At 34.6% G+C, this 23,087-nt stretch overlaps 1 protein-coding gene across 11 annotated transcripts in view; it reads right to left on the minus strand.

Annotated features, from left to right (window-relative positions):
- The window catches only part of TSGA10 (testis specific 10), a 204,421-nt gene that overhangs the window by 68,861 nt on the left and 112,473 nt on the right, over window positions 1–23,087 (minus strand). For all 11 annotated transcript variants that reach the window (XM_064371406.1, XM_064371410.1, XM_064371411.1 and 8 more), the window contains 6 exons: window positions 21,523–21,638; window positions 19,008–19,162; window positions 14,186–14,241; window positions 12,882–13,050; window positions 10,115–10,225; window positions 6,082–6,267 (listed from right to left, as the gene is read on the minus strand). In XM_064371406.1, the coding sequence (XP_064227476.1) occupies window positions 6,082–6,267; window positions 10,115–10,225; window positions 12,882–13,050; window positions 14,186–14,241; window positions 19,008–19,162; window positions 21,523–21,638 (793 nt within the window). The remainder of the gene's footprint in view (window positions 1–6,081; window positions 6,268–10,114; window positions 10,226–12,881; window positions 13,051–14,185; window positions 14,242–19,007; window positions 19,163–21,522; window positions 21,639–23,087) is intronic.

The raw sequence follows: 23,087 nt of genomic DNA on the forward strand, positions 1-23,087 counted from the left end.
TGATGGGCATTTGGTTGTTCCAGGTATTTGCTATTGTAAACAGCACCGCAATGAACATATGTGTGCATGTGTCTTTATAATATAAAGACTTTTAATCCTTTGGGTATATACTCAGTAATGGGATTGTTGGATCAAATGGTATTTCTATTTCTAGATCCTTGAGGAATGGCCACACTGTCTTCCACAATGGTTGAAATAATTTACACTCCCACCAACAGTATAAAAGTGTTCCTTTTTCTCCATGTTCTCTCCAGCATCTGTTGTCTCCAGATTTTTTAATGAACGTCATTCTAACTGATGTGAGATGGTATCTCAATGTGGTTTTGATTTGCATTTCTCTAATGGCCAGTGATGATGAGCATTTTTCATATGTTTGTTGGCTGCATAAATGTCTTCTTTTGAAAAGTGTTCATATCCTTTGCCCACTTTTTGATGGGGTTGTGTGTTTTTTTCTTGTAAATCTGCTTTAGTTCTTTGTAGATTCCAGATAGTAGCCCTTTGTCTGATGGGTAGATTACAAAAATTTTTTTCCCATTCTGTTGGTTGCCAGTTCACTTGAATGATTTGTTTCTTTTGCTGTGCAGAAACTCTTAAGTTTAATTAGATTCCATTTGTCTATTTTGGCTTTTGTTGCCATTGCTTTTGGTATTTTTGTCATGAAGTCCTTGCCTATGCCTATGTCCTGAATGGTATTGTATAGGTTTTCTTCTAGTGTTTTTATGGGGTTACTTCTTATGTTTAAATCTTTAATCCATTTGGAGTTAATTTTAGTGTAAGGGGTAAGGAAGGGGTCCAGTTTCAGCTTTCTGCACATGGCTAGCCAGTTTTCCCAACACCATTTATTGAACAGGTAATCCTTTCCCCATTGCTTGTTTTTGTCAGTTTTAGCAGAGACATAAATAAAAAAGAAAACTTCAGGCCAATACTCATGATGAACATTGATGCAAAAATCTTCAATAAAATACTAGCAAACTGAATGCAACAGCACATCAAAAATCTTATCCATCACGTTCAAGTAGGCTTTATCCCGGGGATGCAAGCCTGGTTCAACATATACAAGTCCATAAATGTAATCCATCACATAAATAGAACCAAAGACAAAAACTACATCTCAATAGATGCAGAGAAGGCCTTGAATAAAATTAAACAGCTCTTTATGCTAAAAACCCTCAATAAACTATGTATTGATGGAAGGTATCTCAAATAATAAAAGCTATTTATGAAAAACCCATAGCCAATATCATATTGAACGGGCAAAAATTGGAAGCATTCCCTTTGAAAACTGGCACTAGACAAGGATGTCCTCTCTCACCACTACTATTCAATATAGTACTGGAAGTTCTAGCCAGAGCAATTAGGCAAGAAAAAGAAAGTAAAATTGCCTCTATTTGCAGACAACATGATCATATATTTAGAGGACCCCATCATCTCAGCCCAAAACCTCCTTAAGGTTATAAGCAACTTCAGCAGTCTCAGGATACAAAATCAATGTGCAAAAATCCCAAGGATTCCTATACATCAATAACAGACAAACAGAGAGCCAAATCAAGAGCAATTCACAACTGCTACAAAGAGAATACAATACCTAGGAATACAACTAACAAAGGTTGTAAAAAACCTCTTCAAGAAGGAGAATAAAATACCTAGGAATACAACTAACAAAGGTTGTAAAGGACCTGTTCAAGAAGGAGAATAAAATACCTAAGAATATAACTAACAAAGGTTGTAAAAGACCTCTTCAAGAAGAACTACAAACCTCTGCTCAAGGAAATAACACAGGACACAAACAGATGGAAAAACATGGCATGCTCATGGTTAGGAAGAATCAATATCGTGAAAATGGCCATACTGTCCAAAGTAATTTACAGATTCAATGCTATCCCCTCAAGCTACCATTGATCTTCTTCACAGAACTTAAAAAAAAAAAAACTTTAAACTTCATATGGAACCAAAAGAGAGCCTGCATAGCCAAGACAATCCTAAGCAAAAGGTACAAAGCTGGAGGCATCATGCTACCAGACTTCAAATTACACTACAAGGCTACAGTAATCAAAACAGCATGGTACTGGTACCAAAACAGAGATATGGACCAATAGAACAGAACAGAGGTCCTGAAAACAATGCCACACATCTACAACCATCTGATCTTTGAAAATGTTTTAAAATGTATTGTGGTGTTCATTGCACAACTCCATGAACATACTAAACACTATTGTACACTTTAAGTAGATAAACTGTATGGCATGTTAATTATTATCAATAAAGTTGTTACAAAAAATAGTAACACAAAAATGTGTAGGATACAGCAAAAGCACTGTATCCTACATAACTGATACAGAAAAATCAATGATATTAATACTCCTTTTTTGGAAAGATAAACATAAATTATAAACTTCCAGCTAGACTGATGAAGAGAATAGAGAAATGCTACAAATTACTAATAACAAGTATGCAAAAAGAATGTATCTACAAAGTAAGAACAAATATGCCTACAAATTTGAAAACTTAGATGAAATGAACAAATCCTAGCAAAACACAAATTACCAAAATGACTTAAGAAACCAGAAATCCAAATAGCTGTATACCAATTTTTAATTATTAAGATTTTCCCACAAAAATTCCAGATACATAGGGCTTTACTTGTGAATTGTCAATATCTAAAAAGATAGTATTAACATACAAACTAATATAAAATACACAGAAGGGAATAATTCCAAACTCATTCTATGCGACCAGCATTAACCTGATTTTTAAAAATCTGACAATCAATAGATGCAGAGAAGGCCATCAACAAAATTCAACAGCCCTTTATCCTAAAAACTCTCAATAAACTAGGTATCGATGAAACGTGGTATCTCAAAATAATAAAAGCTATCTGCCACAAACCCACAGTCAATATCATACTGAATAGGCAAAAACCTGGAAGAATTTCCTTTGAAAACTGGCACTAGACAAGGGTGCCCTCTCTCACCATACCTATTCAGCATAGTATTGGAAGTTCTAGCCAGAGCTATCAGGAAAGAAAATGAAATAAAGGGTATTCAATTAGGAAAACAGGAAGTCAAATTGTCTCTATTTGCAGATGACATGATTGTATATTTAGAAGACCCCACCGTCTCAGCCCAAAATCTCCTTAAGGTGACAAGCAACTTCGGCAAAGTCTCAGTATACAAAATCACTGTGCAAAACTCACAAGTGTTCCTATACACCAGTAACAGACAAACAGAGAGCCAAATCATGAGCAAACTCCCATTCACAATTGCTACAAAAAGAATAAAGTACCTAGGAATACTACTAACAAGGGATATGAAGGACCTCTTCAAGGAGAACTACAAACCACTGCTCAAGGAAATAAGAGAGGACACAAACAGATGGGAAAACATGCCATGCTCATGGTTAGGAAGAATCAATATCTTGAAAATGGCCACACTTCCCAAAGTAATTTATAGATTCAATGCTATCCCCATCAGGCTATCAATGACCTTATTCACAGAACTGGAAAAAACCACCTTAAACTTCATATGGAACCAAAAAAGAGACCGCATAGCCAAGACAATCCTAAGCAAAAAGAACAAAGCTGGAAGCATCACGTTACCTGACTTCAAACTATACTACAAGGCTACAGTAATCAAAACAGCATGATACTGGTACCAAAACAGAGATATAGAACAATGGAACAGAACAGAGGTCTTGGAAGCAATGCCACACATCTACAACCATCTGATCTCTGACAAACCTGACAGAGCACAGATGCTTTTCAAGGTCATGTAGGATATTATCAAATATTGATTACATACTCTGCTACTAAGCAATTCTTAGCAGATAGCAAAGAATTAATGTCACAAGCCATTTTATCTGATCACAATATTAGAAATATTAGGCAATAAAATATTAGATACAACAAAGTAAAAATAGACTAATAACCTCAAGTCCCCTGTACATTGAAAAGTTTCTTAAAACTTCAAGCCAAGTATGGCGGCTCATGCCTCTAATCCCAGCACTTTGGGAGGTTGAGGTGCGAGGATCACTTGAGACCAGAAGTTCAAGACCAGCCTGGGCAATATAGTAAGACTCCACTGCTACAAAGAAAATTTAAAAGTTAGCTGGGTGTGGTGGCTTACACTTGTAGTGTTAGCCACTTGGAGGCTGAGACAGGTGGATCACTTGTGCTCAGGAACTGGAGGCTGTGGTGAGCTATAATTGTACCACCGCACTCCAGCCTGGGAACAGAGTGAGACTGTGTCTCAAACAAACAAAAAACTTTAGTAATTAAAAATAAATCATAATGAAACTGATATTAAAAGCTGAATGGCAATGAAAGCATTACCTCAAAACTTTGGCTGCACCCAAAAAAATAGAGAGAAATTTCCAGTCTTAAATACATAAAAAAGAAGAAAGACATAAAATCATGAAATGTTATACATTTATTCAAAAATTCATTTGAGATAGTTTAATAAGGACTAAGTACAGTCAAAACAATTTGAGGGAACATTAATTTTCCTAGATATCAAGACTTAACATTAAATTATAGTAGCTACAAGAGTGTATTACTGGCAAGGGGATAGACCAATGGAACAGAATACATGAAAACTTATTTTTATGACAAAGTAGACTTGCCTTACATTTCAGAGAAGAAAGGATGATGGATATCTATTCACAAAAATAAAAATCATATGTCTACTTCAAATTACACAAAATCAATCTAAAGTAGGTTAAAGTCCTAAATGTAAAGGGCAAGATTTCACATACTTTCAAACATTTAGAAGAACTTTTAAATGAAAATATAGGAAAATATCTCTCTGGCCTTGGGATTGTAAAGGATTTCTTAAAGAAGACATAAAAGTACAAACTATATAGGAAAAGATCAATAATAATTCTGAGTACTAATCGTAATGTCGTTAAAAGGATTATTATCAAGAATATATAGAGAATACCTTTAAAAATCAATATGAAAAAGATAAGCTACCCAATTGAAAAATGGGCAAAGTTTACAAAACTTTCATTCAAGAGAAATTCAACAAAACATTGATAGAGGAAGAATCCTACATGGCTAAGAAACATTACAAGATCCTCAATTTCACTTGTAGTCAAGGAAGCACAAGACACAAAGCATGGAAATAATTGTCTGACAATAGCAAATATTGATTCATGTTTGAGAAAATAACTCATGACTTCTAATGGGAGAATGACACTTTAGAGAGCAATTTGACAATACTTAGAAGAGTTGAAATTGCACGTATCTTGGATCTATTCCAGGCATATAGCTTTTTAAAATTAATGTGCAGGCATAAACCTAGAGAAATACGTAGTCAAGGAGAAATGTAAAAGGTTTGTTGCAGTGTTTTATCACAGAAAAACATGAAAAAAAATTAAATTTCCTTCAATATGGGAATGAATTTAAACAAGGAAATATATACACAATGAATGTAAGCAACTGTTTGAGTAAAGTAGTACACTCACTATACTTATCAAAATAGATGTGTCAAAATTATAATATTGAGCAAAGAGGGAAAGTTGCAAATGAATATCTCCAAGTATGTTTGTTATCACTTAAATAAAAACCAAAACATACAAAACAACATTATACATTATTTGTGGGTGATGGGATTGTAAAAACACTATAAACACATGCAAAGGAGTTAGACACACTGACAGGAAAGTTATGCACACCAGCAATTAGGGAAGTAGGAGGGAAAAGGATAAGAGAAGTTGTATCTGTAATGTTTTACTTCTTTAAACAAGGCGACATTCGAAGCCAATATGGCAAAATGTTAGTATCCTTACATGTGGGAGGTGGGGATATGTTTATCTGTTTTGTTACCTTTTTTTTTTTTTTTTTCCACTTTTTTTGGTATGTTTGAAATAGTTTCTAATTTTAACAAATGCTAAGGATTGTTCTGGATGTAGGGTAGATAAGAAATTATAGAAGAATCAAAGTATAAGGAGAATGGTTAGCATGCTACAATTCAGTGTATTTAAATAAGTTTTTGTTCATACATTTAATTTAACTGATGGAAGGCCAAACAAAACTCTTTTAAATACGATGTAGAATGTATTATAAGCATATTTTCCCAAACTTACTTGCTCAACCTCTCTGTTGAGGGAATCTACTTTTTCTTTTAATCTGTTACCCTCTGCCTCAGCAGTGATAAGTTCCAATTTTAGGGTATTGTTATATGCCTCTGAATGACGGGCTTTACTTTCCCAGTTTTCAGCATCTTCATTGGCTTTTTGAAGTTGTTCCACTATTTGCCGGTTCTCAGATTCCTGAAAAGCAAACTTTAGCTATTAAAAATGTTTAAAATGTTCAACATATGATAAAAATTAAACATTATTTTCCAGGTCATTGGGAATTTACTTGCCATGAGAAGCATTTATGATAGAACCCTGAGGAAATGTATTATAATCTTAGTTTAGAAAACAGGTCATCCTGTAATTAACAAAGACAGAGCAATCAGGATCTGCCCTGGCTCCTGAGTAACACTCAGTGAACACTAGTAAACAGTAAATTTAAGTAAATTACTCTTTTCTTCAAGACCTGAATGAATTTGTTTTTATATTTCATTTTGTTCAAAGTCCTCCACAGCCTGCTTTTCCCATATGCCTGCTTACTGACTACTTGCTGGGCTGGCTTCTGAGCCTCTGACCTTTTGTATTGGTGTATTCCCTTCTTCCTGAACAATTTACTGCGTTGTGCTGGCTATAGAGCTTCTGAGTACTTGCATATTTTAAGTGTCAACTTCTGATAATTTCTTGTCGGGTTCCTGCCTTTTATTCATAGCCCCAGCTTTAATTATCTTGATCATAAACTGTTCTATGATCATCTTTTACCTGCTAGTCTAGTAACTTTCCCTGCCAGTCTAGTAACTTTCCTGAAATTGCTCAGAAGTAAACTATCAAACCTATGCCAATAAACACTAGTCACAAATATACATTCATGTATAAACTGACTCAGTTTACACTAAATAAGTTTATACTAAATCTATCAGTTTATACTAAAGTACCAGTTTATACTAAATATACTAAAGTATCAGTTTCTAAAGATTCTAAAGTATCAGTTTACCCTAAATAAACTAAATAAGTAAGAACCAGATATTTTAAACTTTCAAAATTCTACCATGAGCAGATTAACTGAAGTACGGTCTGATTTCTAGTAGGAAAATAAGGAGGGAAAAAAATTCAGCTCCACAAACAATATAATATACTGAGTAATCATTATTAGGCTATTTTAAAAAACATTTTATTATGGTTTGGTAAATTAATTCAAAAAATTTGCTGTAATTTTGGTAATTAATTTTTTAAAAGGTACTAGATCTCTTTCTCTCCTGTTAATAAATAGTGTGCTTCCCTAGCAGAAATCCTGGGCTAAATAACATGACCAAATTGTAATGAATAATGTCTCACCAATACTCCTTCAAATCAGACAAACCGTCTCTCGATTATGATTACTGGTGGAAATTCAGCTAATATTGCCACCTTGTGGCCTCTAATGTGAAAGATCTTTGCCAAGTCTGTGTTAGTCAACAATACACCAAACTACCTTATTGGCTTTCAAGATTCAGATACTCCAAATGTGTCAGTAGGAACCTGATATGTTTTCCATGATTGTACTAAAAATAATAGTTGTGTACAGAGTATGTACTTGGAAGGTACTTGTACAATATACTTAAACTGAATTTTACTCTCATCAATCTTTACCCTCTTTAACATTTTGTGGTACTTACTGTCCATGTCATTCAATTAAAACTGTCTTATGGCTTTATGGTGTTAGGTGTGGATGTAAAGCCTCCCCTTTTTATATTAAATTTAGTTTTGTGACCAGGGAGTACATTGTTCAAAGTGAAAAAGCATTCCTTAGAATGTTTCTCCCATACTCCAACCACCCAGTGCTCCCTCCTTGGCAAACAGAAACCTATTTTACCACTTTTCATATCCTCCCATAGAGGCCAGAGCAGTGTTGAGCCTGAGAGGTAACAATATAAAGAAAGTGAAACTGTTCTTTGGTATTCTTTATTTCCAGCTTTCGGGATCTCTTTACTTCTATATGGTGCCTCCCCTGTAACCACAGCTCCCTCTGGCCACCCACAAGGCTCACTGCAACACTCCATAGGCCTCAGCTGGAATCCTTTGCATTTCTTGTCTAAATTATGGTTATAAACTCTTCTAGCTGCTATCTCCACTTCTGATTCTGTTACCCTTCTAGTTTATTCTTGACATCTCCAAAATAAACTTCCTAAAAGGCAATCCTTAAGTAACTTCTATGCTTTAGTTCTAACAAAAGCTTCTGAAAATAGGGTTCAAAGAAAATCCTTCTTACCTCTGTCATCTACTTGTACACTCTACTCTACATACTGGTCCTATTTTTTCCCTTACACCTCTGCTCATGTTCCCACTGCCTGGGAGCCATTCTGTTTCCTCTCTGTTTTTCATCTCTGGCACTCCAGCACCTAGCACACTGCATGAATGCGTGAATGAATGAAGTACTCCACACTTCTTGATGGTCTATCCCTATCAAAATGGATCCATGGTACATTCTCTCAGAGCCTGCATTCATCCAGTGTTATGCAATCTCATAAACAAACTCATACTAGGATGCTAAAATCCCCAGCACTTTGGAAGGCCAAGGTGAGAGGATCACTTGAGCCTAAGAAGCATGATGGGTGATGTCTGAAAATATAATTCTAGAATCTAAAAGTTCTAATCCCTAAAGGCAGAATTTCAGGTAATGTGACTAACAGACTAGGGAGATAAAGGGAAGTGTGTAACACTGGCTAAAAGCTTACTTACTCTGTTAAATGTTGCTCTGGGCTGTGTACGGCGGCTCATGCCTGTAATCCCAGCATTTTGGGAGGCCAAGGCAGGCAGATCACTTGAGGTCAGGAGTTTGAGATCAGCCTGGGCAACATGGTGAAACCCCAGTATCTACTAAAAATACAAAAATTAGCCAGGTATGGTGGCATGCGCCTGTAATCCCAGCTATTCAGGAGACAGGAGAACCACTTGAACCTGGGAGGTAAAGGTTGCAGTGAGCTGAGATTGCACCACTGCACTCCAATCTGGCAACACAGTAAGCCTGTCTCAAAAAAAAAAAAAAAAATGTTGCTCTAGATATTCACATATTTATTTCTGCCCTATTCCAGAATAGATTCAGATGGCTTACTGTGCTAGTGTTTTAAATTATCTCACTTACTTGGGTGTGGTTCCCAATTACAGATGGGAAAAATCAGGGAGGTTGAGTAGCCTGCATAAACAAAAAGCCTTCTGTTCGTTTATGGTATTACATTGCTGGAACCTTAAAATCAAGAAGTGTAGGAAACTACATGCTTTTCGTACACAGGCTGCTTGCTGCCTAAAAGCAAGGATTGCAATTTAGGAATCCTTAGAATCTCTTCTGTGTCAAAGTCCTTAAGAGTACTATGCATACGATAAATAAATGTTCAAGATATATTTGTAGATTGATATAAGATGATAAATAAAATAGTGTAGGTGGATTGATTATTATAATAGGTATGGTGTTACCGACATACCACTGAAACCATTAATGCACCCTCCCTCAATATCAGATAATATTTTATGTAATAGACATATCTAAAATCCTCAGTCAAGCTGCTTGTTTATTACTGAGTTGACACACACGTGCCACATTTATTTGGAGTCATCTGATCTCACATACAAGTGCCTGGTCAAATGACTGCTAACAGAGAAGTGTGAGGAGAACCATCTATCCTGTGGTCCTAAAAAATAGATGGCCCCATAACAGGGTAATCAATTCTGATCTGATACATAATTAGGTGGAAGCTCTTTTGTCAGAGGTTTGTAATTGAAAACCCCACCACTTTTAATTAATTATAAGTGAGGTCAAGTTGATTCTGGCCCTTTGTCTATCATTCAGTCAGGAAGATTCTGCTTGTCTAGAGTGGTTGAGTCACAAAACAAGAAGGACACATTCTCAAGGCATCTTTTGGAACATTCTAAATATGTAGTTAATCCACGATTGTCACAACTATACTATGTATTAAAGAAGAATCTGATTCACCTGTCCCTCTGAGTATACTCAATTCTAAACTCTAGTGAAAACTAAGTATCATAAGCAAAAAGAAAAAAATATACATACTTCAGACTTTAATATATTCTTCAGTTTGTTAACCTCCAAATTAGTATCTTGAACCTTCTGTTTTATGTCATTAAGTTCATTATGAGTGTCATTCAATTTTTTGGACTGTGCCTATGAAAAAAAAGATAGGTATATTTGATTATGAAAAAAAAAATTCTGTATCTCAAAATACCATAAATTTTTAAATACTTGGAACAAATAAAATTAACATACCTAATATGTAAACTCATATAAAAACAGAAAACACATGAGCCCAACAGCAAGTGGGCAAATGACCCAAACAGGCAATTCAAAAAAGGAAGCATAAGTAGGTAAGACCTGAAAAAAACTAAACTAGCAATCAAAGATATGCTACTTAAAACAATGAATTACTATTCTGCATATCAAATTCATAAAGATTTAAAGCTATTCAGCTATGGCAAAGAATGGGCGTTTCCATGTACTGTTGGAGTACATGTAGATTTGCAGAGAGCAAATCTGTGATCACGTATCTGGTGTATCAAGAGACAATTTTTAAATGCTCATAAAAACAAGAAAGACAGAAATGTTAACTATTGTTGAGGGTGGGAGATGGCACATGGGGATTCAATGTATTTGAAAATACCCATTTACTTTCTTTTTAAATTTAAATTAGAAACCTCAGCTGGGTGTGGTGGCTCATTCCTGGCCACCTGGCACTTTGGGAGGATCACTTGGGCCTAAGACTTTGAGACCAGCCTGAGCAACATAGTGGGAACCCATCTCTACAAAAAAAAAAATAATAATAATTAAAAAGAAAACTCATATGCTATGATTCAGTCTGAAATAAAATCTAATAAAATTTAATGAGATACTGTCATTAAGGCATTTTTGTTACACTGACAATATTTATTCCCATTAAGTGAATCATGCACTGAATAATAGTGTATCTACATAGTGACATAACCACATAATGAAATATTACATTATTTATGAGAAACATTTGGAATGATCTTTAATAATACAGGAAAATGTTCACCTATGTTAAGTGAAAAAAATCATGCTAAAACACAAAAATACCTCATTGTTAAAAATTGTGGTATCAAGGACAAAATTTTTTAAAGTTTCCACTCTGCAATACTAGTTCTTAACCTATGGTCCACAAAGAGACCTCTCTTCTACCTTGGGCCTATGATCATAACAAAGGAAAAAAACTACTCTTGAACATATGTGAACTGTTATGACAAGTTTTCTTCTGTTTGTAAAAAATGATTACAAAGTTTGAACAAGGCAGGAAAGTGCTTATAATATTACAGTAAGCTAATAATAGCTATAAAATATTTATTGAGTGATATATTGGACAGTATGTAAGTGTTTTCGAGGTATAGTCTCATTTACTACCCATTTTAACAGATGATACACTGAGATTCAAAGAGGTTGGTTTATATGATCACACAGCAGATAGCGAGATTCAGCCTAGGTGAATCTTACTCAAGTCTACTGCCGCTTCACATAGAAAAAAACATGATATAAAGTGATATGTGATTTTATGCTACTACATTAGAAAGTGTGTATAAAAATAGTATTAAAAATTTTAAGTGCACTGAATAGCAATAAAAAAACATGTCAAATGTAACAGTGACAAACTGGGTGTTAAAAACTTGGAGGCTTTTTAAAACTTTCTTAACTTTTTGTTTACCAAAAAAGACTTTCTATAATAAGCTTCTATTTCTAAAACAGAACCTAAATTTCTAGGTTTTCTTAAGAAAGATATATCCACCTTTAGCTCATATGCTCTAGCTGTAAAGAGGACACAAAGGCAGACCTTTTAAATTCTCATCTTTTGTTTTTTATTGCTATTCATTGATTTTTTAATAAACTTTATTTTAGAATAGTTTTAGATTTACAGAAAAGTTGTAAACAGTACAAAGAGCACTTCTATTGTTAATATTTTACATTAGTATGGCACCTATATCACAATTAATAAACCAATAGTGATACATTATTATCTAAAGTCCACACTTCATTCAAATTTCCTTCATTTTTACATAATGTCCTTTTTCTATTCCAGAATTCCATTATTAATTAACTTTTAAACAAAGTACTTTAACATCCCAGGTAATTTTTTATGATTAACAAAGCATTACATCTTTATAGCTGTTTAAGTAAATTACTAATATTTAACAGTTAAAGAATATAGACTTTCATGATGCAAACTAAACACACTATAAGTGATATCAAAGTGGGGAAAATCATTTGGACTAAAAAATTTTGAGAAGGGAAGGAATTTTCCAAATAGGATTTTTAAATGTTCAAGTTAAAATAAACATTATTGGAAATGAGAACTGTGGGTTAGACTTAAATATATTGCCTTAGGGAGAAAGAGTAATTATAAGAGGAATTTTCCTAAAAACAATCACAGTGCTAATGAGGACCAAAATACAAGGCACAGTGCATACAGTCATACTTAAAACAGAATAATACGTAGTCCATTAAAAAGAAAAAAACTATTCTTTTAAGGTTTATCAAAGTTTTTATTCTCGTTTGTTGATTTATTCAAATATTTATCCTTCAGTAAAGAAGTACTAAGGTTTAATACAAATATAGCCCTGTTCTCTCTTTTGTTTAATATTTAATCCTTTATGCCTAAGAATTCCATTTAAAAATTATGTGGCCTATTTTGTTATATTAAAAAAAAAAAAGGCTAGTTCCAGTGTCTGAGCTCTTCTATAAAATGAAATGAGGGCTGTTCCTCAGAAGAAATTCATATTTTTTTCCTTCGAGAAAATGATTCTAGGAACAAGTGTACCTGGTTTTCTTGTTTAGCTTTAGCAATCTGTTCTTGGAGATTGTCATTGTCACGAGCCAAGATATCTCTTTCCCTGGCAATCTGGGCCAGTTCATCATTTGTCTCATCCAATTGCCGACGCATTCTGGAAATGTCTTGTTCACACATAATTAGGGCCTCAGTAGACTGTCTATTTCACAAATCAGAGTACATAAGAAAAGACATTTTACTGAAACAGAGCAACCAATTCTCACAAGACATAAGATGGACAGTTAGCATGAAAACATTTGGAGAGATTTTAAACACGTTTGAATTTATAGGAATAAATACTGGAAAGAGAGTGCATTAGAGTTACTCTATGTTGCCATCATTTCACTATGAAAAGGATACTAAATATACGTAATAGTCAGTGATCTACCAAGTATTTCAAAACTTCTGACATCAAGTATTAGGAAGGCTTTCATCCCATCTCTTTTTGTTAGGGTTTAGTCTCCTTTAAAGATTCCTCTTCCTTTGCATGCTTAAAAATTAATGCTTTCCAGGGCTCAAGCCCTAGCCTCCCAATTCTTCTCCCTCTAGCCCTTCTCTTAGACAAACAATATTCATATCCACAGTTCTCAACCCCATCTATACCCAATGACTCCAAAGTAATTATCTGCAGCCTTAGCTCCTATTATACCCCAGACTTACATTTCACTGCTTACTAGACATGTCTACAATAAAGTCCCAAAGGTTCTTCAAATTCAGAGGTAAAATCACCTTTTCTCCTCATACCTTCTTCATGTTCAGTATTTGTCCCTGGCCAGAAACTTGGCATTTTCCTAGTCTTTCCTTCACATAAAAGCACCTCACTCCTTCTGTCCCACAACTCTTAAACCCCAAATTTATCATCACCTCTTCTGCTTGGCTATCTTTCTGACACAAAAATCTCCTCAGAATTCTTTAATGATTTCTTAATGCCCAAAGGATATAATCAATACTTATTTGTCTATAACACAAGCCTTTGCCTGCCTATTTAGCCTCCTGCCTTCACTTCTCCCCTTACTAAGTTTCAACAACACTCCCCTACTTGTAGATCAAGAGGCTTGTGAACATGATCTGTGGTTCTTTGCTATTCTTTCTACTTTGAATGTCCTTCCTTTCCCCTTATTATACTTGGCAAACACCATCCCCTCTTTAAGTTCCCTAGACAGACTTAGGCCCCCCTTTGATGAGAGAGTTAGCACCTTACATGTATCACTAAGCCCCTTGTTTCTTATCTTTGGACCCAACATGGTACTTGGCCCCCCGTAAGTGCTAAAATATTTGTTGAATGACTGACTTACCTTGATGCCTGTTCCATCTCAGCAATGATATTCTTCATGCCTGAAACGGTCTTTTCCTTGAAAAGTAATATAAGTATTAAATAAAAAATTATCTTAAGCTGTTATTTCTGTTAAAACTGAATGAACAAAAAAATAATTTCCCCTTCCCTTTAGGTTTCCATTTTGTTTTAAACATGTATGTCCTATTCTTTTCCACATTTTAAAGCCTAGTATATCAATGTGAATATTTGCACTGGGTAAAAATAGATTATGTTCATTAAAGAAAAAGGGTATACTTAGGTGTAATTATATGAAATCAGTAATCAAATTCTTTGTTAAAAGATATTTTGTGCAGTCACCTAGCAACACAAGAACCCCATAACCACCTATTTTTGGAGGCAAACTAATTGTTTGGCATTGGAGTACTGGTATTCTATGCTGGGATTAGAACTGGTTTGCTTGCTCACATTCTTTATATTATAAAACCCAGAGAAGCCAATCATGTAAAACTAAATGTAGTTTTTGAGAATAATTTTAAGAATATTATTTATATTAGCTAGCAACAGACTCTTCAAAAAGCTGTTCCAATCCAATTATTTTTAAAAGTATACTACTGATATTTAGGTATGAGCTAATAAGGAGGTAAGCATTAGGCCTAGAGAAAAGATAAGAAAAATAAACTATATTCTCCTTTTTCAAAGGTGAAGTGAGGGAGTAGAATTAGTGGAGTCAGTCAAGGCAGAAATGGGTTTGAATATCTTAATGCCCTAATACCATTCTTACACTTTTTTTTAAAACTTCCATTGAGCCTGAACTAGTCCAACTACAAACAGATACTTAGAGCTAACATTATCTCTAAAAAAGTAAGAAAATTATTTCACTAAGTAATAACTGGATTTCACCTTGCCCTCCGAATTTTCAAATCTTAAGTAACCAAGTAAAAAGATTTTTTAAAACTCAAACCTATATTTTCCAACCAATTCTGTTCCTCTCTTTAGTGTTAGTTTTGCACACACTTGTGTGTGTGTGACTGTGTGTGTGCATGCTATCTTCCTTTATTCATGTGCTCTTCTCTGGGGTATTTTTAGTTACAGTTTCCCATTCTGCTTTTTCATAGAATGGTACAAATTCCACAACTGGCAGTATTGGTGTATTGTTAAAATATCCATTAAAAAAAAAAAAGTTAAACCTCTTCAAGAAGGACAAGCCAACAAAGGAAAAACTAAAAGACAAAATACTGCTTAAAATGGAAGGTTTACATGTTTTTGAAATATAATTTAATACATTTCTAAACAAATTCTGAAAAACAAGTTGAACTAGTACTTTTGAAAGTTCCTCATTCGATTAATCTTAAAATATGTTTCATAAGCCTAAAAAGGGCTTCCCTTTATCAAGAGAAGTGCGTCTTAAAGAAAAAGATTCATTAGAAACATTGTAAAGTATCCAAGGCAACAAAATTTCTGGATTGAATCCAATAATATATCTTCTTAGCCTATTTTTCTCTTAATATGACCCTAATACCACCATTTCTCAAATGTATCATCATTCCTTGTACAACCTCAGTATATTCTAAGATATATTCCCTGTACAACCTCAATGTTTAGCAATTTTTAAAATAATATTTAATATTCCTTGTTTAACCTCATATGTTGTCCAACTAGGGATGTAGATTCACGTTAACTGTCAAAATTCAGTCTCGACAAGATGGTGCTAAGTATATTTAGAAAAAATAAACAAACTATAACTTTATTCAAATAATTCTGGCTTTTCTTACCCAAAAATCTATGAATTTGCTATTGAGTTTTCTAATTTTAATTGGTAGTGAGTAGTAAAACATTTTTTAAACCATGAATACCAGAAAAAAAAATCACTTTATTAACTATAATGTAGACTTTTCCACACTAATTTATTTCTGTAATCGCCATATAAACAGTTTTCAATGAGTGAACTTTGTTAGTTTAACTCTGAAATATCACCGTAGAAAACATTTCCTCTTTTGATTGCCTAACACTGCCTTACAAGTTACTTTCCGTACAGAGGATGGATGTGCTTACTTTCATAAAATCTTATACAAAGTTCTTGATTTTGAAGTAGACTTGTAACTCAGTATTCCTTGTGAAGGAAAGATAACACTGGTATAGTTAGCAGAATGGAAAAAATGTGAAATAGCAGATATAGCACAAGAAAAGGAGATTTTGAAAGATGTGAAGAATTTTGTTTCTAAATGTTAGTGTTTTGAAAATGTTTTAAACATAATGAGAAGCAAAATTCCACCTAAAAAAACCTAAAATTCCAAAAATAATGAGCCAGCATTTTCCACAAGTATTTACTATCTCATTCCCTTTGATGACCTCAATTATGTTCGTGATTCCCAAATCTATTAACTTGAATTCAATTTTCCTCCAAACCTAAAAATCCAAGAGCCTTTGAATATTTCATCTACATATCCCAAAGACAATTCAAACTCAACATGCCAGTAACTTTCCTTTTTTTTTTTTGAGACGGAGTCTTGTTCTGTCACCATACTGGAGTGCAGTGACCCAATCTCGGCTCACTGCAACCTCCGCCTCCCAGGTTCAAGCAATTCTCCTGCCTCAGACTCCCTAGTAGTTGGGACTACAGGCGCATGCTACTACGCCCGGATAATTTTTGTATTTTTAGTAGAGACGGGGTTTCACCATGTTGGCCAGGATGGTCTTGATCTCTTGACCTCATGATCCATCCACCTTGGCCTCCCAAACTGCTGAGATTACAGGCGTGAGCCATGGTGCCCAGCCAATAACTTTCCTTTCTAGGCCTGTTCTAGTTTCTGTTTCTTCCTTCTTACATAGGAACTATCCATGTGATTCTTTTTTTTTTTTAATTAATTAATTTATTTATTTTTTAAACACGGGGTTTCATCATGTTGGTCAGGCTGGTCTTGAACTTCCAATCTCAGGTGATCCACCCGCCTTGGCCTCCAAAGTGCTTGGATTACAGGCATGAGCCACCACGCCCGGCCCCCATGTGATTCTTAAGCCAGAAACGACACCTTGTCAATTTTACTTCCTTAATAGATCTATTTCTCTCATTGATACTCCTATTATCCGTCTCAACACTGTTCTCTTAACTAGTGTCCCTGTCACTATTCTAATTTCTCTATAATCCATCTTTTACATGAATTTACAAATGCCAGAATATTTGTTATAAAGACCTAATTGTAACATTTCACCATCATAACTTCAGTGACCCTCTATATCCATGACAGAGCTCACATTCAACATCACAAGTGCTTTCATGATTTTTTGCTTATCTATCCCATTTCTTCATATATCTATATGTTATCATCCATATATGTATAGATATATGAGGAGATGGAAAATACACACACACACACGGTATGCAATGAGCATCACAGCAGAGAAAGGACTGTCTGCCTATCCCATCTTTTCTTTGCCCTCCTACATCTATCTCTCTACAAACTGTTCTCTGGACGTGCTAAACTATCAGGAAGTCTCATGAAATTCTCTCAAGAAAGCCATTGGACTCTCACTTAAGCTGTTCAACCTGTCTGGATCACCCTTTCTCACTGTCTTCTTCCCCTAAATATTCTCCTGACTACTAACTAGTCATTTTTCAGGGTAGTCCAGGCACCATAACTTAATGGAAGGTTTTCCAGACCTTCCTCCTCCCTTAACCCAATTCCCAGGGTGAATCAGGTGTGTTTTGCCAAACTCCAACTTATACATTCTATCATAATAGCATCTTTATCTCTCTCCTTATTACACTAGAGGCTTTGAGAAGGCAGATCATTCAACCCACACCTCCTTTTTTTTTTTTTTTGAGACAAAGTGTTGCTCTGTCATGCAGGCTGGAGTAGGATGGCACAATCTCGGCTCACTGCAACCTCCACCTCCCAGGCTCAAACAATACTCCTGCCTCAGCCTCCCAAGTAGCTTGGACTACAGGCATGTGCCACCATGTTCAGTTAATTTTTGTATTTTTTGTAGAGACAGGGTTTCGCCATATTGCTCAGATTGGTCTTGAACTCCTGAGCTCAAGTGATCCTCCCGCTTCCCAAAGTGCTGGGATTAGAGGCATGGGCCACCACGCCCGGCCTCAGCCTCAGCTTCTAACATAACACCTGGTACATGTCAACAAATGTTTGTTTAAAGAATGAATGGATGGGTGGAGACATAAATTAACAAATTAGTTACCTTAGAACAGGAAAAGCCCTTATTCCAATGATGCTGCTTTTGCTTAAGATATTTGTGAAAACAGCTTAGGAAATGCTTTCAGAATCAATTTATAAGCTAGAAAATAATATCAGTATCTCTCTACCTTGTTGACAACATCTTTTTTCAAAAACAAAAAAAATGTGGGATGGAGGTTATTATCTAGCTTTATTCACCAGCCCTACAAGATCTATTCTCAAAGCCTGAGGATGATGTAAAAATATGCTCCTAGTTCTAAACACAATTACAAAAGGCAGTTTTAATGAAACAGACATATTATCTCCCAAGGTAACTACCTGAAAATATGCTTTTAAAAAGAAATTAGTCTCCCTACTTTATTATCATGCTTTATATTTTGATATTTGAATGAGTTTTTGTCAGTTAATGTTAATTACTAATTCATAACAGAAAAATCAATTTAAAATATTAGCTATGGGATTTGTACACATACATCCTAAGACTATCTTAAAATAATTTCAAAGTCAGATTTTGAACTTTGAACTCTCTAGAAAAGAATTAGAGAAAATCTGAATATTTTATTCAGATTTTATCTAGTTCTTTTAAACCATAGTTTAATATTTAACATTTTATTTAAACATTTCTTATAAACCACAATTCTCAGAACATACTTTGATTGCCAAACTCTCTCCAAGGGATGCAATATTCTCAGATTTTTTATCCAAACATGCTTGCAGGCATTCCTTTTCTTTAACCAGATCATTGAGGGTTGCACCAAGAATGCTGATTTCTTCTCGCTGTGCAATATTTTGCCTTGTAAAATTATCTAAATATGTAATCATAAAAGTGCCATTTTAATCAAAATAAAATCTTTCTATTTCAAGCAGATTATCATACTTTTTGAAGTCTCCTTACTTCTAATATATATTTAATTACTAAAAATGAGTACAATATCCCAAATTTAAAAAATTTTTAAATTAAAAACTACAATGAATCACAACACTATAAATGATGCATAAACACAAAAGCACATTACCACTGAATCAGAATAGTATAGGAAAGCTCTATATTGCTCTCAAAGTAGATTTATATGTATGGTAGGGGAAGAGTGGGTGAAATAAGTGGAATAGTGAAACAATCTATGGCATGTCTCCCCTCTAGTTTCCCCTCCCCTACCTCTAGCCTAAAGTTGGTAAGTAACACATCTTAATAAAATATTCCATTAAGTCATCTTTAAAATCAAATGTCTTCTAATATTCTGAAATTTCTAAAGTAGTGTTATAAAAACTCCTAGGAAAAAAATCATCCCAGGAAGTATGATTCAATTTGTGAGAACTCTTGCAAGTCAGTCTCAATGTTGAAGGCCTAAATAATTAGTATAGAAGAATAGTTTTCAAATTGTGGTTTCTCAACCAGCACTATCAGCATCACCTGGGAAACATACATTCTTAGACCTCCACTCCAGACCTACTGAATCAGAAATTCTAGGGGTAGGCACAGCAATTTGTTTTAAAAGCCTCTTCTTTCCCCAGTGATTCTAATGTATAATGAGGAGTAGGAACCACTCATCTACAGTAGGGGTTCTAAGGTATTAGATTTACCTACAGAAACTGAGAGAGACACAAAAGCTCTGGTCCTCGCATACGTCAAGGAGGCTGGCTCCAATGATCTTTATTAGCTCTCAAGGTGATTCTGACACAGATAACAGTTTGAGAACCACTGATCTAGAGCTCTGCAAGGAAAGCTCTGTTAGACTAGACTTGTTGGTTAATCTCTATTAGGTTAATACTTGTGAGGACCATCCAGGAGCAGTGCCAAGGGAGGTAATACCATATTTTCATATGCCAAGGCCATGATCTATATAGTAGTGGAGAATACACCATGTCTCTTCTTGCAGGCAGTATTGCCTTTAAGGCAACCCACGTTTTGTGTGTCCTGATATCTGAGTTCACTCCCACTGGCAGTCAAACAATCAATACATCTCTAAAACAGTTCTAGTATCTCCTAGCTTAAAAAAAATTCAACCTAACAGCCCACTCAAACTATTGCCCTATTTTCTTGCTACCCTTAAATAGCCAAACTTGAGAGACTTCTTTTCTGTCTGCATTTCACTTCCCATTTATGCCTCAACCCACTCTATCTTCTACAACCAACACTCCATTCAAACTTTTTTTGGTGTTACAAAACCTTCCAATGTGCCAAATCCAATCAATAATTTTTTTAGCCTCATTTATTTCACTGCTCACAAGTGTCTGACAATTGATCATACTCTCCCCTTTAAAAAACACTTTGCTTTCTGGCCTTCCAAAATAACACTTCTGGGTCTTCTTCCTACTTCTTTGGCTTCTTCTTACTCAGTCCTGGATCCTCTTCTCCTCATTCTCTACATTTCCTTAGGTAATTTCATGGTTTTAAAATATCATTTATATGCTGATTTGTCCCAAATATGTATATTTCTCTTATGAGACACAAACTTAAATATTCAACTGCTTACCTTAGATCTTTATTTGGACTTAAAATATCCAAATGAGTTCTCCTTCAATATTAGCTTTTATATTTGTTTTAATATTTCCTGGTTTGATAAATACTATCACCACCTACCTAGTTGTTTATACCAAACATTCTTTAACTATATAATAGCAAGTGTTAACAATATTTCCTCTTTTTTAAAATAGGTTCTTTTATAGCCCTGACCAAAATCATACCTTATAAGATTAAGTTATGACCATATTTTCATATTAATCACTAATAAGAAACATAAAGAGGAGACTTTAAAAAAGTAACTTTCTCTATAAACCCCAGTAATACCATAGATATAGCCAAACATATGTATACTTTCCACCAAAAGTTATAGGTACTATATTTCATGATAGCAGCTATGGACAAGCTACAATAGTACACAAAATATTTCAAATTTAAAAGTTATCATCTTAAGTTTACAAACTGTTGCTGCTTAGTTTAGCTATTACTTCACTGACAAATTTAAACTTATCACTAAGTACTTATGGTGCTAAGTCTAAAAAGTTTTGCTGTCAAAGAAAAATCCATTTTTCTATTCTTTTTCATTCATAAACTTAGTTAAGGGTTTTTTTTCCAAGTTTATCCATATTATACTAAAGAGAAGAAAATGTATCTTTGCTACCAGACTTAAGAAAAAATAAAATATCAGGAGAAAAAAAAACTCACCAATTTTTTCATCCAAACACATAATTTTCTCCTGAGTAAGCTGTAGCTCATATTTTTTCTTAGCAAGGTGTCGTTGAGTATCAGAAAGATCTTTTTCTGTGTTTTCATATAAAAGTCTACAAATATAATAAAACTAATTCTGAAATTTTTGTTTTGTCATCTCGTAGTGTGTTTAAATCTAAAAACTTTTAAGGACACTAATATACTTATTTCCTCTTAATATTTTAATACAGTTTTAATATTTTCATTAAAAAACCATGAAGTTTAAAAAAAAAGGATAAGAAGGGATCTTCAATCCATCACTCCAATATAAGCTACTATTAGCTTATATTTTGGCAATAGTACCTTCCCTAAGTCCCCTAAGGCCAAATCAGGCAATCATTTTAGGAACTGTTATGTTAGCTATGGCTGGGGTTTGTCTGTCTCAATAGCCTAAGGTCTTATGTTTTAATTCAGGCAATAAGATGAAGCCATAGAGATGTCTACAGCACAAAGAATAGAACTAAGGTGTCCCAAGTAAATATGGAGAGATATACCATTAGTGAGAAGGTCAGACTAGAGAAAAACTCCTTGTCAATTGTTGATACGCTCAGGAAAATAATAACAACAGAGAGTTTAATCTCAATCTAAGACATCAAAATAAAATGTGATTCCTGATTGGTCATATAATCAGGAACTCCTGGCAAAACTCTAGAGACATGCTCTCAACCCAAGCAGAGAACTAAACCCCAGACAAAAGCCTACAGAAAATGATCTCATAATACAAAATTTAAAAACACATTAAGAAACAATCCAACCTTAGTGGGAGCCAAGAGACACACAAACTAAATTAGATCCCTAAGAACTTCAGACTACAGCACTATCAAATAGAAACTTAGAAATACATGTGTTTACAGCAAAAGAAACTGTCATCAGAGCAAACAGGTACCCTACAGAATGGAAGAAAATTTTACCAATCTATCCATCTGACACAGGGCTAACATCCAGAATCTACAAAGAATGTAAACTAATTTACAAGAAAAAAACAAATAACCCCATCAAAAAGTGGGCAAAGGATATGAACAGACACTTCTCAAAAGAAGACATTCATGCAGCCAACAAACATGAAAAAAAAACTCATCATTGGTCATTAGAGAAATGCAAATCAGGCTGGGCATGGTGGCTCATCCCACCATGGTGGCACTTTGGGAGGCCAAGACGGGCAGATCACCTAAGGTCAGGAGTTTGAGACCAGCCTGACCAACATGGTGAAACCTTGTCTCTACCAAAAATATAAAATTAGCTGGGTGTGGTGGTGCATGTCTGTTATCTCACCTACTCAGGAGGCTGAGGCAGGAGAATCACTTCAACCTGGGAGGCAGAAGTTGTGGTAAGCCAAGATTGTACCTCTGCATTCCAGCCTGGGAGACAGAATGAGACTCAAAAAAAAAAAAAAAAATGTAAAGCAAAACCACACTGAGATACCATCTTATGCCAGTTAGAATGGCGATCATTAAAAAGTCAGGAAATAACAGATGCTGGAGAGGATGTGGAGAAATAGGAACACTTTTACACTGCTGGTGGGA

Source organism: Aotus nancymaae, unplaced genomic scaffold (assembly GCF_030222135.1).
Source record: "Aotus nancymaae isolate 86718 unplaced genomic scaffold, 86718_ANA_hifiasm-v0.15.2.pri h1tg000131l, whole genome shotgun sequence".
Classification (NCBI taxonomy): domain Eukaryota; kingdom Metazoa; phylum Chordata; class Mammalia; order Primates; family Aotidae; genus Aotus; species Aotus nancymaae.